Raw genomic sequence first — 18,373 nt, forward strand, 5'->3', positions numbered from 1 at the left:
AAATTTATCTTGTTTTGTTGTTTTTTAAGGTTAAGGATTCAGCCTTCGAGTCCACCCCCCAGCCACCCCAACAACCATCTCTTCAGACAACCTAGTAACAGTCCTCCCCCCATGAACAGTGCCATGATCCAGTCTCACGGTGAGTGGAAAGGTTTAGACTAAACCATGGAAAAAATGAGTCTTAGTCTTCAATGCCACAAGCAGTTGATTAGAATGGCAGGATAACATAGTATTTAAGGGTATGGGCTCTAGAGCCAGACTGCCTTGATTTGAATCCTGTTTCTACCAACTCCTGACGTGTGTGAACTGCAGGTAAGTTACTTCAGTATATCTCAGCTTTTTCAAATGTAAAATAGGGATAATAGTATTTAATGAATAAATATATGCACTTGGAACAGTCTCTGGCACAAACAAGTTCTCAATAAAAGTTAACTATTATTAATATTTTAAATAAATCCCCTCCAACTCTGCCAAATAAAAAGCTGCTATCAGAACCTTTCTTATTGTCATGCCTCCTTTTGGTTATCCATTGTACATGTGGCTCCTCTCGTGGATGTTTAGATTGAGATAAAGATGAGTATATCCTAATTGATATGGGTCTTTAGAGGCCAGCACAAGAGACCAGGATTTAGTATTCCAAAAACTAATAACCTCTTAAGTAATACCACGCAATCTAGATCCCCTGAAGAGTCTAAATCAGTCTCTATATCCTTCCTACTCAAAGCGGGGTCCCCCAACCAACAATATCAGCAGGAAAATTAGAATCTGAGGTCCCTTCCCTACTAAATCAGAACCTGCATTTTAGCAAGATCGCCAGGCCATTGGTATGCACATTAGAGTTTGAGATGCATTGCCCTACATCAGAGCTACTCAAAGAATAATCCATAGACCAGTTTTCAGGACACCTTATTAGAAATACAAATCCTTGGATATAGACTAAGGCGATATCAAAATGTATCTGTGTATAGTTATGTTAGCAGTTGTTTTTCCATTGTAATTGCCTGTATTTTTTTCACTTTTCTACATTAAATATGTTTTTATTAAGGAAATAATGTTTTAATTCCTATTTTTAATGATTGTTTAAAAAATGAGTGATAAGATGTATACTATCTCTTAAATAAGAAGTCTGAAACAAGATAATTTGATCTCATCATTGTAAAAATCTATAGTTTATATTTATATATTCCAATATAAGAATATACAGTAAATTCACCCTTATCTCATAAAAAAAAAAAAAAAGAAAGAAAGAAAAGAAATACAAATCCTTGGGGCCGTACCCTGACCTACTGAAGCAGAATTCTATGGGTAGGGCCTAGGAATCTGTGTTTTAACAAGTCTTCCAGGTGAGCTAAAGTTTGAGAAGCACTGTTCTAGATGGTATTTAGTCTGAGTGTCCTCACTGGCATCCATTACTTCCAGCTCGCTGGTAATCCAGGTATTTGGTCACTCTGAGGTTCTTTTCTTTCCAGGTGCTGCATCTCCCTCCCAGTTTCAAGGCTTACCCTCCCGCAGTGCAATCTTCCAGCAGCAGCCTGAGAACTGTTCTCCTCCTCCCAATGTGGCACTAACCTGTTTGGGCATACAGCAGCCTACCCAGTCACAGCAGGTGACCATCCAAGTACAGGAGCCTGTTGACATGCTCAGCAATATGCCAGGGACAACTACAGGCTCTGCTGGGCGGGGCATCTCCATCAGCCCCAGTGCCAGTCAGATTCAGATGCAGCACCGTGCCAACCTGATGGCCACCTTCAACTATGGGCACCGGCCCTTGTCCAAGCAACTGAGTGCTGACAGTGCCGAGGCCCACAGGTAAGGATGCCTAAAGTCATCCATCCATTCATCCAGGTGATCCAGGTGGGAGGAAGCCCCTTAGCAGGGCGAGAGAGGAGGAGAGAAGGAGAATGAGCTATGCTCATTTTACCCTTTCTAAAATCAGTGTAGTGTATCTGGGATGAACTTGAAACCTATTGATCCAGGAACAAAATGCTAATGAGACAGGAAAAGAAAATGACAGAGCTATCCTACTATTTGTCTACAAAGAAGGAAGTGGCCTATTAGAAGAATTGGTAAAAATGCCAGTTCCCCTGTCTATTCTTTGAGGATCCTTTCCCTCTCTGTCACTCATGTTCTAAGAGATTGGTGCTTCTTAATAACTCAAGTGATGTTGTAAAATAGGCCAAATTGCTTCAACCTAGAGCTGGGTCTGTTATACACAGTGCCCTGGATCCCTTGGACACCACTGGATAAGTGAGGGCGGGTATGAGTTGGGATAATGCATACATCCCCAACTTCCTAGTCACACCACAGTTCTCTGTATCCGTGGGGCTCCCTACTGAGAAAGAGTAATAGCTATTCCTCAGGGGAGTATAGTACACTTGTTGCATGGATGCCTGGTACTCACTCCCGTTTGTGTCTGCAGCTTGAACGTGAATCGGTTCTCCCCTGCTAACTACGACCAGGCGCATTTACACCCCCATCTGTTTTCGGACCAGTCCCGGGGTTCCCCCAGCAGCTACAGCCCTTCAACAGGAGTGGGGTTCCCTCCAACCCAAGCCCTGAAAGTCCCTCCACTTGACCAATTCCCCACCTTCCCTCCCAGTGCACATCAGCAGCCACCTCACTATACCACGTCAGCACTACAGCAGGCCCTGCTGTCCCCCACACCACCAGACTATACAAGACACCAGCAGGTACCCCACATCCTTCAAGGACTGCTCTCTCCCCGGCATTCACTCACCGGCCACTCGGACATCCGGCTGCCCCCAGCAGAGTTTGCACAGCTAATTAAAAGGCAGCAGCAGCAGCGACAGCAGCAGCAGCAGCAGCAGCAACAACAACAACAAGAGTACCAAGAACTGTTAAGGCATATGAACCAGGGGGATGCTGGGAGTCTGTCTCCCAATCTTGGGGGACAGAGTATGACAGAGCACCAGGCTTTACCATATCAAAATGCTGACTCGTATCACCACCACCACACCAGCCCCCAGCATCTTCTACAAATCAGGGCACAAGAATGTATCTCCCAGGTTTCCTCACCCAGCCCAACCCATGGTTATGCTCACCAGCCGGCACTCATGCATTCAGAGAGCATGGAAGAGGAGTGCTCATGCGAGGGGGCCAAGGATGGCTTTCCAGACAGGAAGAGTTCAACTACATTGACCAAAAGTTGCCATGACAGCCCCCTGCTCTTGAGTACTGGTGGACCTGGGGACCCTGAATCTTTACTAGGAACTGTGAGTCACGCACAGGATTTGGGGATACATCCATATCGACATCAGCCAACTGCTGCATTCAGTAGAAATAAGGTTTCCAGCCGAGGTAAGAGTCCCTTCTAATTAAAAGTCCTAGACCAATCTGCTCCAATTCAATTAACCTAGTAATGTTATGTTTTTTCAGCTAGCACTCTGTGTTCCTAAGAAAAAAAGAATTTCTGAGAAGACCTTCAGGGCTTTTTGAGGGAGAAGCATGTAGGAAGTGGGTATTGGTGGGTAAGGGGTCTGTTTTCAAATTAAAAGATAGTGATAGATAATTAACAGTAAGATATATTATCTATTTCCCATATTCATACTATGGTTTCTTGGGATCCAGAATTTCTTGACTGTCATCAAAATAGCTAACTTTAACTTCTGTAATAGAAAAGAGTCAGCCAGTGCTAAGGAAATATGATTTAGTAGTAAACAGCGTTGGACCAAAAGTCAGAGTACCTCAGTTCATGAACACGATAACCTTGTCACTTAAACCCTCAGGTTTTATTTTCCTCCTCTGTGAAAAAGGGGCAGGAGTAGTATTGGTGCTTTGCAGAGTATTTGGGAAGATTAAAACATGCATACACGTGTTTGTGTTTATACATAATGTGCGTGCATGAGGGCATGAAAGAGAAAGAAGCACTTGATGATCTGAAAGTACGATATAAACGTGAGGTACTATTATTACTCTGATCATTTCATTAATAAATTAAATGCAGACTATTACAGCATAAGGGTCCCTGTGTCATTTCATTTTGTATCACTTCATAATAAATGAGCACATTCATTTTCATTCTGAGGAAGATTAGTATTACCATCCGTAAGTAAATTATACTCAGAAAACATTGTTCCGTTAGCATCATGGCATTCATGTTAGGCAAACTCTGGACTGATATCCATTCTCGCACTGTAGATTGTGAAAAATGAGTTTACCCATAAAATATACAACATTGAAACTTAGCATGTCTTCCATCCTTCCCTTGTTGGAGCTACCTGCATCTCCTGCTCTGTCTTTTAAAGTCAACACACAAAACTCAACTCCTAGGGGAATTAGGTCTCATAGCACAGAGCAGGATAGAAGACCTTGCTCTAAATCAGTTTATGTGAAGAAGACTTGGTACCTTTTGGTTGTGCTCATAATGCACTGATAGGGAGGGACACGTGGTTGCAGAAAACACCAGTTAAATCTTGTGCTTTTGGACAGTTGAGTGCCATTCACCTTAGAAGTCTACACCAGTCAGATGTGTTGTGTTCACCAGTGGCTGCTGTATTTTTAAGATAGTGGGAAGTTCAAGAACCAGGTCGTACGTGGAACGGCTGACAGACCTGAGAATGTTTAGGTTTGGCAGGGGGCACTAAGGAAAACTGTCATACCTGTCAGATGGAAGAAGGCATTAGACTTTTCAGGGTTCACATTTTGAGGCAGAACCAAGATCAGGCGAGAAGTACAGCAAATTTCAACTCTCTGTGGAAGATTTTTATAAGAACTTTCCAGAATAGGTTGCCTCAGCAGCCTTGGAGCTTCCTATCACTTGGAGTGTTCTAGCAGAGGCAGGATGATGATGGTATTAGGGATACTATGGGAAACAGTCCATAAGGTTAGCATACTGTAGTTATAAAAAGCTAACTTTTCTAGTGTCTTCCATGTGCCAGACATGAGATGCTATTCATATATAAATTCATTTAATCCTCCTAACAGCCCTATATGGTAGTAACTCTTATTATCCTCATTTTATCAGTGAGACAGCTGAGGCACAGATTAAGTAATTTGCCCCCAAGATCAACAGCTGGTAAGTGGCATATGAACCCAAAAGTCATTCAGTTCACTCTAGCAGATGCTTACTGGGTCATGTCCTTGGCGTGCAAGGCTCTGAGGAAAGAGCAGAGCTGGAGCAAATAGTGTACACTGCCCACTCCCACAACCCTGGATTGCCATGTATTGAAACACTTTTTGAAATATTTTTGTTCAAAATTTGTTCAAATTTCTCTTCCCTTTTCTCTCCTGTTTGACTCTTCTGTGCAGAAAAGCTGAAGGGCTTGAATTCACCTGTGTTCCATAATTGTTAGAGGACTCTCCTTTTGGCAGGCCTGCTTGTCTCTTTAGTACCTAAAGTAAGGCAGAATGTGTTTGGTACAGGTGTGGGAGCACCAGAGGAGGGAGAGATTAGTTCTCAGAAGAAGGAGTATGCTTCCAGCAGTAAGTGGCATTTGAGTTGGGTTTGATGGATAAAGAGGATTTTGCCATTTGGATTTAGGCGAGAAGCATGAGGAAAGACCAGTGGAGTGGAGTGTGTGGAACTGCAGTGTGCCAAGAGAATAGTGGCACACTGCTCAATTTTCCAGCAAGTTTTAAATCAACGCATAGTCCTATCAATCAGTCATACTCCTTTTTTTAAATTTAAGGCCTTCACTTCAAGCCCAAACTTGGTTTTATGATTCTTTTGACAAATCCCTCCTACTTCCCCTGAGTTACTATTATTACCTTTCTTCTTCCTCTTCCTTCTCCTTACTTTCTTATATCTACCACCATTATCGCCGTCATTCCCTACAAACTTCTCTTCTGATTTCTGGAGGAATCAAGCCTTAAGTATATTCCTAAAGATTCTAGCTCAGAACTCCCCTGTCCTCATTGCCTCATTATCAGCTTTGCAGGTTTTGCTTCCCGCTCCCCAAGTCCTCTTTTTCTCTTAAATCTTTTTTTTTCCTGGTCTTTGGTATGAGCATTTCTAGAAGCTGTAGTCTTAGCTCCTACCCTGCTTGCTAATGTATTATAGAGATTATTCTTCCTTCTTTCTACCCAATTTACACTAAACTTACTTTTTAACTTAGCTACAGAGTATGCTTTTTCCTGCTTGAATACTACTCATCTTACCTCTTTCTAACATCTATTTTATGACTTTCGGAACCACATATACAATTATTTTGAACAAGTAAACTCAAATTTATTACTTACTGTGTGTATTTAGAATGTATTTAGAATCACACATAATGAAACAATGCAGTAGAGAAACTAATGGTCTGAGGAAGCCTAATGCTGCTCCAGAGTTAAAATCCCTTCAGAGATGTATACCTGTGTGTTTAAAACCATTTCGCACCCTGGAGCATCCTCATTGTCCTTAACCTTAAACATCGGAGCTCGTTGGGCCTGGCATGTAATCTCTCCTCCTCCCTTTCTTCATCTGTGTAATTAGGGGTAAGCCGAATGCCCCCTAAGAGAAGGAGAGTGGGATTAATGTTTGTAGTAAGTCTGCCCCATGAAGGGTGCCTTCAACTCAGTTACTCTTTTTTTTTTTTTTTTCCACAATAACCCTGAGACATATATGTTATGATCCCTTTACAATTGGGGCTTCACAATCTCCCTGCTTTAACCTGACATGATTCTTTCTATTCATTTAAAAACGTGTGAGCTCACAGTTTAACATTACCAAAGAATCTGTCACTTTTGCCAAGAAAGGGTTTTAATGCTCTGCCTCCACCACCTTGCCAAGCAAGTGAGATAAGTTCACATTCATTTATCTCTTTGGACAGGGGTGATGTCTGCTGCTTCCTCGAATGATTTACCTCTACCTCTGTGAAGTCATACTCTAGACTCAAAACACTTCATCTGTTATTTCCATGATAGAGCAAATTCAACAAAATTTATTGAATGACTAGGTTTCACAGACTGTATTGTAGGTGCTGTGGAGAATGCAGAGATGAAAAGCTAAAGAACCTGCCCTAGGGGAACCTAAACACTATTGGAAGAAAGGAAGACAGTCTCATATACAGCTTTAACATGAAGTGCTGCCTAACGAGTGCTGTAAGAGATACACAGCCCTGCGCTGCTTAATGACATTTCGGTCAGTGATGGACCGCATATATGATGGTGGTTCCATAAGATTATAATGGAGCTGAAAAATGCCTATCATTTAGTGACATTGTGGCTTTTGTAGTATCCTAGCACAGTGCATTACAATTGCCTACAGTGTTCAGTAATGTACTGTACAGGTTTGCAGGGTAGAAGCAATAGGCTGTACCACATAGCCTAGGTGTGTATTAGGCTCTACTATCTAGGTTTGTGTAAGTATGCTTTATGATGTTTGCATGACAGAATTGCCTAACAATGCATTTCTCATAATGTATCCCCATCGTTAAGCAACTATGATTATAAAGAGTAGATCTTATAATCATATAGTACGATCTTTCTAGAATTTGAAGGTAGATAACAAGGATCACTAGTGTTAGTCAAGGAAAATTAAATGCCATCATATCAGTGTTCATAGTTACCTATTTCCTTTATGGTTGCTTGCTACCAACCAGTATGGAGCCACTCTGTATACCAAGGCACCAAGCAGGCAGCATGCTAAAGATTTGCTTGAAATGTGTAGAAATTTCAGGTCTATACATGCCCCATGCTGCCCATAATCTCCGTATCTGCCACTCTAGAAGTAGAATTAAGGTTTATTTTCCTTCTGTAATCCATATACTTGATTTTTTTTTTTTTTTACTTTGTAAATAAGTAAGTACAACAGCATAACCAGTTTACACAGATTATGAACTTGAACTCACAAAGAAAACCACATCCTCTTCTCTGAGCTTAGTCAGCTTCAGCGATATTAGTGGACCTCAGGCCTCTTATGGGGGTTAAATGACTGGGATGGTTTACCCCCTCAGAACCTATAAGAAGAATATGCATACATGTCATTTATCTCATTTTTTTTTTCTTAAAACCCAGTAAATAAGTAAGGACAAGTCAACATTGACAGATTCAACAGAGAGTTGTGCAAGCTGCCTCAGAGTTCCCCAGACAGGTGGTGGTGTGCATTGTGTTCCTTGTGTATTTTTTTCCTTGCATGATCAGATGATCATCCTCTCTTCTCTCAGCTTTATTATGGTAAAGACCCAAGAATGGTGCTCTCAGAAGTCCTCTTTCTGCCATTAATTATATATCCTTTGCTGAGCTTGGCTTAAAGGATGCCAAAGATTTGAGCCTAAATTTCATGTCCCTTGGTCAGCAGGTGATTCTGTGTGCACCTTCTTCCACCCGCAACTGGTCAGTAGGTCTCATCTTAAAATGTCAGAAAGGACTTCTAGACTTGGAACTCAATGTTCTTACTAAAAATCATATTTTACTTGTGTAGTACTTCATCATTTATTAAAGACTCTTTCACATGTGTTATCTTCTGAGCTCCCAGACACCTGTCATTTTTAAAATGGAGAAACAGAGGTTAAAAGAGAAAAAAAATGGCTTACCTAATTCAATACATTCTGTTGGTGATGGAGCTGGATCTTGACTCAGAGTGTCCCGATTCCCTAGTCTAATATGCTTTTCTTTATGCCTCCTCACCTCCCATTCTACACTTTCCGAGCATATCTGCCAAGCAAAAGATCTTTGACCCATGGATTATATTGAAACTTGAGCAGACAGAGCCCTGGTTTGTTTGTTACCCAATTCCTTTTTCATCTAGTTTTTAACACATTTGTCTCTCCTAAACCAGAGGCTTTTTCTCTGGAAATTAAAGTTTCATTAACTCACTTGTTTACTTACATATGGGTAGATTGTCCCCATAATTCTGGAAGTAGCGTTCTGTGATAAAATCACTTGTTTGTTTTTGTCAGCTGACTCAGTATGCCCTGTCCCCTCAGAAATAACATTTCTGAAATGAATATGAGAATGCCAGTCTTTACTGAGCTCTTACAGTGTACCAAGCTCTAGTAAGCACTTTACATATCTATGGAGTTAAGTCCTGTTTTACAGATAAAGAAACTGAGACCCAGTAAAGTCAGGTAACTCCTCAGGATCCTAGTGAAGCCAGGATTCAAGTCCAGGCCTTCCTCACCCCAGAGCTTGTTCTCATGAGCTCTAGGTTGGGAAGTTAGGAAGGCTCACTGCATGATTTGTCAAGCAATAGCTTGGTTCTGTCTTTATGATACTTTCAGGTGTGTTGGCACCAGACCGGATGACTAGGAAGAAAGCAGACAAAGAGAACAGGATCCATGTGACTTCCCCAAAGGCAGAGCCAAAAGGAAGGGTGGGTGTTTGGGTTCAGAGAAACCCCATTTTCAGGAATAAAAATAAATTTAAGAAGAGAAAGGGAGGAAGAGAGGAGACTTGGCATGTATATCAAACAAACACATTGAAGATTCTAGAAGAGATGGAGAGGAACTAAATATCAAGAACCAGGACTTATACATTTTGTTAGCTTTCCTATTTTCTCATGTTTGATAATGAATAATTCTTTATAAATCTTTAAATAGGAGAACTGTCATGTTTGTCTTTGAGAGAGCAAGGAGGTACAGCTGATATGATTTGCATCTAGTTCTATATCCATAAAAAAGAATTAAATGGATAGTGGTAGCTATGAAAGAAGAGAATCTAAGCACTAGAAAATATTTTGAAAAAGTAAGAGGCAACCATTCATGTTGCTTCTTGGCAAAGCAGAAGAGAGCCAGTACATCGCTGCATAAAGCAATTGTTGCACCACTTCCTGCCAGTGGTTTTTGTTTGGCCCAGGGGCCAGCACGTGATCCATGCCCACTGAGAGGAATTGGGCTGGGTAGGTAAGACGGGTAAGCTAATCCCACAGAGCAAATCTTGGTGTAGACTTTCTTTATCTTCCTCCCTCTGCTGGCTTTTAGCTTTTAGTAGCAAAAGAATTGATTTTTGGCTATTCCTTTGACCTTTTTGCCCACACAACTTTCAAAAGATTGCTCACTGCTTTTATCTTTGGTAGTTGGGAAGCTCCCCTTCCTCTCATTTTCTCCAGAATGTTTTGCATTACCAGCAATGTGCACGTCAGCTCCCCTCAGTTCCTAGTCTACCTCAGCCCCTAAGCCCAGGCCTAACCTTGATTGTTAAAGGGAGACCATTTGAATATGGAAACCTGAAATCCTTTACTCACAACACAAGCAGTATGCTTTACTTCTATTATTCAAATAGCTACTGGAATGGTACAGTTAGCACTGGGGCTATGCTAAACACTATTTAAAACCTGGTCTTACCAATATATATTTCATCAGGAGATAGACCCAGTAGTTCCCAAGGAGATTTTACCCAAAAAACCAACCAAGCAAATAAAACATATATTCAGGTGTCAGGCTCTTACGGACTGGAGCCACATGTGAAACCAGGAGAATCTTATCAACTTCGGTGTGGCCCTGGTAGTCTTCTTGACCATCCTTGGTCAAGACAAAATATTCATTCCTCTTGAACTCCTCTTTCTTTTCAAAATCCAGTCCATAGGGTTGCATGACTGTGACAGGATACTAACTCATGTTAAGAAAACATTTGTTAATATCGGTTAAGGAGATAATTATTAAATACTGAGTATAGGACAATGTTCTGGATTACTGAAGGCTCACAGATGTGCATAAGATGCAATTCTTGCCCTCAAAGAGCTTGCAGTCTACTATGAATGATTACAAGATATATACAATTGACCATGGTGCCAGGAAAAATGTTAGAGTAATCAGAATTCAATAAAGTCTTCTGACACTTAAAGGAGGAAAATATCTATTTCTGTTTTAAAAGGAAAGTTTCATAAAGATGATAACATTTTTAGATGAACCTGGAAGAATGGTTTGATTTAGATCAGCAGGAATGGAAGTAGAAGAAACAGACGATTCCATGGAGAGGGGATAACAAGGGCAAATGCATAAAATTGTGAATGGGTACGGAGTTACGTGGTCCCATTTGACTAGTGTTTAGAATATGGGGAAGAGTAGTATGAAGTACTCATTATAAGATAAGCTGGGAAATTGTTATGAAAATCAGGTGTTTGGACTACCCTATAGAAAAATTAATCTTCGTAGGATAGTGGTGGAGCGATGGTTAAGAGGTTATTGTAGTAATCCAGGCAAGAGGTAATAAGGCTTTAACAGAGCAGTAAGATTGGAAAGAAAGGGACTAAAATGACCTACATTGCAGAGGTAGATTCTTTAGACCTATGGTGATGCGGAACCAGGAGTAAAGAAGTAAGAAGTAAAGGACCCTAAGAGCTCATACTAGCTAGATTAGGAAAATGGGCACCAAAATAAGGATCTCTGAAGGAGGATCTGGTTGTGGGAGAAGTTGATGAGTTTGGAATTAGGTATGTTAACTGTTAGATGTTCGTTGGATATCCATTAAAAAGATATCTGGAAAATAGTTGGAGCTATGGATCTGGAACTTAAAGAGTGTTTCAGTGATTCTTTATGTAGAAGCAATATAAGTGAAACCATGAAAATAGATGATATTGCCAAAGTATGTGTGGGGAGAGAGAAGGTCAAGGATAGAAATGCAAAGAGTGGAGGAGCCATGGAAGGAGTTGGAAGCAGCAGTTTGAGAAGCAGAGGAGAGGGCTAGGGTGGTACACTGAGGTAGAAGCCAAGGAAGAAGAGAGAAGGCATCCACAGAATGGAGGCCATACTCCAAGGCTAGAGGTTCCTGAAAGTTTCAAGAATGATTCTTATGTACATCTAGGTTTGGGAACATAGCACTGTCAAGTCAACAGAGAAATGAACAAAAAAGAAAAGGTTTGGTGTGATCCAGCCAACGGCCAATATGTGAGATTTTTCTCCTAAGGGTAGGATCCCTCCATAAGGAGGCTCATGTTTGCTATAGGTCTTAGGGTTGGCAGGCTGGTCCAGGCTCTTCTAAGCACCATCACCAGTGACAGGATTAGTAGATAGTGCACATGTGGTCCTTACCATTGTTCATTGTCCTTTGCAAGACATTTGTTTGATAGGCATTGATAGTGCTGGGAGAAAATCTAGGTCTGCTGACCCTATTTTGCTCTGTCTCCTCAGAGTCTGTCATAGGGAACTGCATGGATAGAAGTTCTACACGACAAGCACTGGAGCTGCCAGATCACAATGGACTTGGGTATCCAGCACGCCCCTCAGTCAATGAGCACCACAGGCCCCGGACTCTCCAGAGACACCACACAATTCAGAACAGCGACGATGCTTATGTATGTTGGTCCCCTTCAACTTCTCAGAAGTAGAATTCAACCAATCCCATCCTTGAAATCAGAACTTAGTAATGTGAGGTAGCATCTACAGTTTTCATCCAGAGTCTAGCACCTCTGTGAGCTAAGGAGTGTGTCTTTGAATCACCCTAACAGACCAGCCTTTAACTCCAGTAGAATCTCAGAATCTATACTCCAAATTTTAGACTGAGGAATCAAGAGTAGTTGCCATCTATTTCCTCTAGTCTTAATATTAAACTTCTCCCCAAACAGTCTCAAACCCCAGAAAATGAACCATGAGGCTCTCGGTTGGTTTTCTGGCAGCTGCGTTGAACTCACTCAGATAACGGGAGCTAACCTGGCTCAGCAAAGCTCCGCTTTCCTGGGGCAGCACTGTCTAATGCGGTAGCAGTGAGCCACATGGAAATTAACGTGCAGTCCTTCAGTCACACTAGTCATGTTTCAGGTGCTCAAGAGCCACTTGTGGCTAGCGACTCCATATCGGACAGGGCAGTGGACATTTCCATCCTCGCAGAGAGTTCTCTTAGACTGTGCTGTCCTAAGACAGATTGTTCCTGTTGATGGGGATAGGTCAGAAACCTGGTTTTGGAAGGCCATATAGCTGTCAAGGGTATTTGTCCACCAGCTGAGATCCACCATACCCTCTCCCACCCCACCTGCTCCATAGAGGGAAGCTGTGATAGCTTCCCACACTGTCACTGTTCAGCATTCCCCCTCATATGGCACCGAAGAGGGAATCTGGGTGATACTGCTTGGGAGTGGTGCCTGAGGCTGCCCATTGCCTGGGCTCTTTTAGAGGGAATAGCTGTCTGTGCGGGTCACCTGTGAGTGGCACGTTCTGTGGTATCCTTACTTCTTTTCCTAATTGTTTCCTGCAGGTGCAGCTAGATAATTTGCCAGGAATGAGTCTCGTGGCTGGGAAAGCACTTAGTTCTGCTCGGATGTCAGATGCAGTTCTCAGTCAGTCCTCACTCATGGGGAGCCAACAGTTTCAGGATGGGGAAAATGAGGGTAAGGGGCCTTACACATGGGGCACCCCAGAAAAGTTCCTGGAGCCCCCACTTCCATCTTCACTGCTCCTCTTTTCTGTATAAAGAGTTCATGGGATGTCGCAGCATCACCAACGGGTTCTGGACACAAAACTCTTCCCTACTTCTTTTCCACCCAGCATGAGTGCATAAAGGAATACATCTTCTGGTTGAATGCAAGGGTATTACATTTCTTTTTGTATGCTTTGTTATGATACTCCTTTAATAACTATTAAGGGCACTGTGTCCATAGGAATATGTCTGCCTTTCCTTAGAACCAGTAAAGGGAGAGTATCATAATAGATACAAAGCACAGGCCTTGGAATAGACAGGTCTGCAGTGAATCCTGCTTCTGCCCTTTTCAGGCTGCATGGGCAAGGCACTTAGCCTTTCTGAACTCCAGTGTCCTCCTGTGTAAAGTTGCAGAAGCAATAGAGCCTATAATCTAGATAGTGTTGTGAGCATCAGTTGGCTTAGTGAGTTTAAAGTACTTAGCACAATGCCTAGATCACAGAGAGTGCCCAGTAATCAGCAAACTAGCAGCAAAATTGTCTTCTCCATTAAAGAGGGAAGTCTGTCCGGAGGAACAGGGTTTTCTGTCTTCTCCCACACTATAGTTGTTGGTAGGGCTTGACAGTGGGAGACAGTAAAGGAAAGGGGAAAAACGAACACTCAAGAGACCACAGGAAGAATCCTGGTCTCCAGCGCCCAGTCACTAAACACCCTGAGGGCCTGCTAATGAGCTAGAATTTAGGGCTGGGAGTCAGGCTGTGGGTGCTCAGACATCTCTCCCTCCTCTCTCGCTCTTGCCCACCTACCACCCCAGCTCCCTGCAAGTCTCATATGTTCTTTCTGGTCTTGCAGAATGCAGGGAGAGCCTAGGAGGTCATGAGCACCCAGACCTGACTGATGGTGGCCAGCATTTGAACTCCTCTTGCTACCCATCAACGTGTATGACAGACATACTGCTCAGCTACAAGCATCCTGAGGTCACCTTCAGCATGGAACAGGCAGGCGTGTAACAGGAGCTGAGAGTAAGTGTTATCCGGGCCGGGGCCTCCCCAGCCCTTTGGCCCAGTGCTAGGACCCCGATCCCATCAGGGGAGTCGTTTCCTGTGAACTCCACAACACCACTGTTTCCCTCATGATCTTCCCATCTCCCTGCTCTGTCATTAAGCATTGTGTTAGTTGTTTTGGGGTATGGGTCGGAGCATACAGAAGAAATTGCTGGCCATAGTCACTTGGTTTAATTATGGGGGATAAGACACATGTCTTATAGGTGCTGTAACAGCCTTCACAGAGACGGTAAGTGCACTACAGGCTCGGAAGATCAGGGCACCTCTGGGGTCAGGATAATAAGAATCAGAGGCAGTCCTTGAACTCAGTCCTGAAGGATAAAGCCTAGGAAGAAAACACATCCAGCCATATGTTTTAAGGTTGTGCTGCAAGGAGCAGTATATTCTAGACAGGAGAAATAGGTAGGTGATGAGAGGCCAGTGGTAGAAAACCAGAAAATTGGCCAGTTTGGCTGGAGTAATGCCTAAACGAATATAGTAGGTAGTATTGGTTCTTTGAAAACTCTGACAGAAAAGACTTGATGAAAGTTCATCTGTCTGGCAAATCCGAATTAGAGTCTCAATATGGCAGACTTTTTAAAATACCCGAGGTAAAGTGAACCAGTCTGTTTTTCACTGGTCTTAGCCTATTAATAACCAATGCTGTGGCTGGACCAGTCTTTGTGGTTCTTACTACAATTGTAAGGCACCCTTCAGCAGTAACCATCGGGAAAATGAAAAGATGCAGGTTTATTATTCGCAAGAACTGGAAAGAGCACGCCTGGGGTCACACAGCAAGATCTCAGGCAGAGAGAGAAAGACTAAGCTTAAGCACAGGCCTGAAGTTCTGCTTTTATTGGGGTCAAGGGTGGAGGCATGGGGTTTCCTGGCCTCACTATTTGTGAATTTAAAACATAGAATGGCAGGAATTTCAAGCACGGGAAGAGAAAACAAATAAGTAGCCCAAATGGTCAGTTAGTGAAATCAACCAAGATCTCTAAAACAAAGGAGTCTCAGTTGGGGGAGGGGACCTGCTCCTTATCTAGTCGTTTGGCTGCCAATGTGTTTATTCAAGATAGTCTTTGAAGTAGATGCCTCTTTGAAATGGATGCCTCAACAATCAAAGTTTAAGTTAGGTACTTGCATTACAAAAAGAAAAAAATCAGGGCTTTTTTTGAAAAAGTTTCCAATCGAATGATTGAGTCTTTCTCTTTTCATACTAATTCTTCGCTGTCTGCTCTGTTGCAGGTTTGCATATAGCTCGGAAATGAAAAGGTTGACTTTAAACCAACAGTATCTAGCAGCATTGCGCCAAATTGCTATTGTGTCTCTCTCCACCCAGAATGTCGAGGCTCCTTTCATCACATTTGGTTCATCAATGTGCTGTTCTTTTGGGTTCTGAGGGGGTGTTGCCACGTTTGCTTGTATGACCAAATCACCAAGGAAATAAACAGGAAATCCACGTTTGCCACCTTTTGTGAAAGTGTATTTGGTGTATTGCAGTTGGTGGTTTGGTTTGGTTGGGTTTGGATTTGGGTTTGGAGCTTTTAATTTTTTTTTTTTTTTTTTTTTTTACTTTGCTTCTCTTTCTTTTTTCTCTTTCTTCCTTTCCTTTCTTTTCTTTTCCTTTCCTTCCTTCCTCCCTCCCTTCCTTCCTTTCCTTTTTTGAGACAGAAAAGCAAAGCAGTTAGAATACGGGGAGGTCAGGAGACCCAGAGCCACTCCCCTGCCTAGCCTCCATCCACAGAGCACCTTCCAGTCCTCTGCATTGCTCTTCCACAGGAGCAAAAACTAAAGGATAACATCCTCTGGAATCTTAGTGGCTGGGAAAACAGAAAGGAAAGGATGGTGGCCTCTGGCACTTGGAGAGCCAAAGGAGAAACACCAAGCCTAGAACTTGGGGAGGTCTTTACTACTGGCATCTACTGAAAAACATAATTTGGTCCAGCCAAGATCATATCAAAATGTTAGTGTGGAGGCTGGGAGTGACCTGAAGTTGATGGGGTGCTGGTTAGAATATCTCAGTGTGAGCCTTTTCTTTGCTGTGTAACTCAGTTCCCCTCCGGTAACCTGGAAAGTCAGAGTCCTTTACCATCCTGCTGGTTCTACTCATGAACACCCAACAGTAGTACACTATGCTTTTGTGTCAACTACATTCTCATTTATATTATGCTATAAAAAGGATTTTTTTCTCCATATTCTATATATGTGTTATGTGTGTGTGTGTGTATATATGTATATATATATGCACATATGTATACACACACACACACACACACACACATATACACACACAAACACACACTTTTCCCTTTCAGCCTCTTTGTCACAGGCAAGAAGACTAGGAGGCTGTCTTGGGCCCTGCCTCTCTCTTACCCTTTTCCTCTTCCCTATTTTAATTCTTGATCATGTAAGACTTGTTTTTGGTAAATGTTGATATTATTATTATTATTATTAATTAATTAATTAAACAAAAGTAATTTTTGTTTAAAAGAGAAATGTTTAACCAGATTCTGTTCTATTTGAATTGTGACTTGCACCTTTTGTTCAAAGTATTTTATTTACAATTGTAATTGTGAACAGTTCTTACTTGTGCCGGTGACAGACGTAGTGGTCTCCTTTCCCTAGTTGAAGCAGTGCATATGCAATAGCTATTGTTTGTGTCATTATTTTTTCTTCACTGTTAGAAACCAAAGTCTTCTCTGCAGGCTGGGGGCTGACGAAGGATCTAGGTTATCTCCTTTAATCTTCAAAACAAGAAAGAGATGTTAAATATTCTGACTCTTGATCCTTTTTTCTGGGAAAGGAGAGTTAAAGGTCTCCAGTCCCCTCCCAGTCTTTCATCCTGAATTTGCACAGAAGAAAGCGGGTGCCCAGCATGGCCATCCTGATGTTGCTGACAGGATCCCCATGCAGCTTGTCCTTCTCACTGATATTGGCAGCTCAGCTCTTGGACCCGATATCCCTCGATGGGTTTCTGCAGTGCAAGAACCTTTCTTGGAATATTTCCCAGGTTTTCATGGTTTCCAGTCTCCCCTCCACTTGGTGGGGCCACCGACTACTCACCAGAAGGAGGCTACCAAGAAAGCCTGAACAGTTTGACTTCTTTGGGGTCCGAGTCCAGTGCCCCATACTGGCCCCCCACCCCCCAGCCTGTCCTGTTTACATGGGACTGAATTGACGGGACAGCAGCTGCCACCCTCCAGTGACCACCGAGAGGGAAGCCAGTGAGCCTGTTAACCGTGCCATCTTGCGAACTACACTTTTAAAAAATCATCGCTTTGTATTGTAGTAACCAATATGCTCAGTATATGTTGAATGTATATGAATATACTTTCCTATTTCTGTCCTTTGAAAATGTCAGAAGTATTTTTTGCTTTCTCGTTTATGTTGAACTAAAAAAGGATTAAAAAAAAATCTCCGGACCCAAGTTGCAGTAAGACCTTTAGTCCCTTTTTTGTGGGCACTTACAGCTTAGTAACTTAATTGGACAGTAGGGGATTGTGAAAATAAAAACCCGATTACCATCTTCTGTTGCTGTATTATTTGCCTTGTGGTTCAGAGTCTAGTTGGGAGAAGCATCCACACGGGTGGAGGCTAAAGAAGTCTACCAAGCACAGGGTGGAGCTACGAGCAGTGCATTATCTCACTCCACCTTGTAAAACTAGCATTCTCTAGAAGCCTGAACTCATCTCCATACTTGGCCCCACACACCCAGCTTGGACTCTGCCCCCTCAGGAGGGAGCACTTGAGTTTGCTGAGTCAGGTGGAAAACATTCCTTGAGAGGGTATTTTTGAAGGAGTAGAAGGTCCTCAAAGACCTGGGGCCTTTATGAAGTGACCCCAGTCAGCCCACTGTTAGGATAGAAAGGGGACTTTTCCTATCATTTTCCCTTTTCCACAACTGAACTACCAAGGGCAGGGTAGAATTTCCAGCAAGACCCCAGGCATGGCTAAGAGAGAGCTGATTGAAGGTCTTCTATGAATAAAGATTACTGAAGCTGGAAATAACTGATTCTCTAGAAAGAAGATTGAAAGGGAACTTAAAAAAGCTTTCGAGTCCTTGGTAGACGAGAAAGTCACGGTGGGCCTGTTGA

At 42.5% G+C, this 18,373-nt stretch overlaps 1 protein-coding gene across 5 annotated transcripts in view; it reads left to right on the top strand.

Moving 5' to 3' along the window:
• Positions 1-17,808, top strand: part of SIK3 (SIK family kinase 3) — a 216,685-nt gene extending 198,877 nt beyond the window's left edge. For 2 of the 5 annotated variants that reach the window (XM_023524879.1, XM_011383186.2), the window contains 7 exons: positions 30-139; positions 1,470-1,809; positions 2,420-3,318; positions 12,012-12,175; positions 13,072-13,204; positions 14,086-14,255; positions 15,525-15,747. In XM_023524879.1, the coding sequence (XP_023380647.1) occupies positions 30-139; positions 1,470-1,809; positions 2,420-3,318; positions 12,012-12,175; positions 13,072-13,204; positions 14,086-14,243 (1,804 nt within the window). In that variant the 3' untranslated portion in view covers positions 14,244-14,255; positions 15,525-15,747. Of the gene's footprint in view, positions 1-29; positions 140-1,469; positions 1,810-2,419; positions 3,319-12,011; positions 12,176-13,071; positions 13,205-14,085; positions 14,256-15,524 lie in introns of all 5 variants that reach the window. The other 3 variants (XM_011383189.2, XM_011383188.2, XM_023524878.1) reach the window with 3 other exon arrangements.
• Positions 17,809-18,373: the final 565 nt, after the last annotated feature.

Source organism: Pteropus vampyrus, unplaced genomic scaffold, assembly GCF_000151845.1.
Source record: "Pteropus vampyrus isolate Shadow unplaced genomic scaffold, Pvam_2.0 Scaffold505, whole genome shotgun sequence".
Taxonomy (NCBI): Eukaryota; Metazoa; Chordata; class Mammalia; order Chiroptera; family Pteropodidae; genus Pteropus; species Pteropus vampyrus.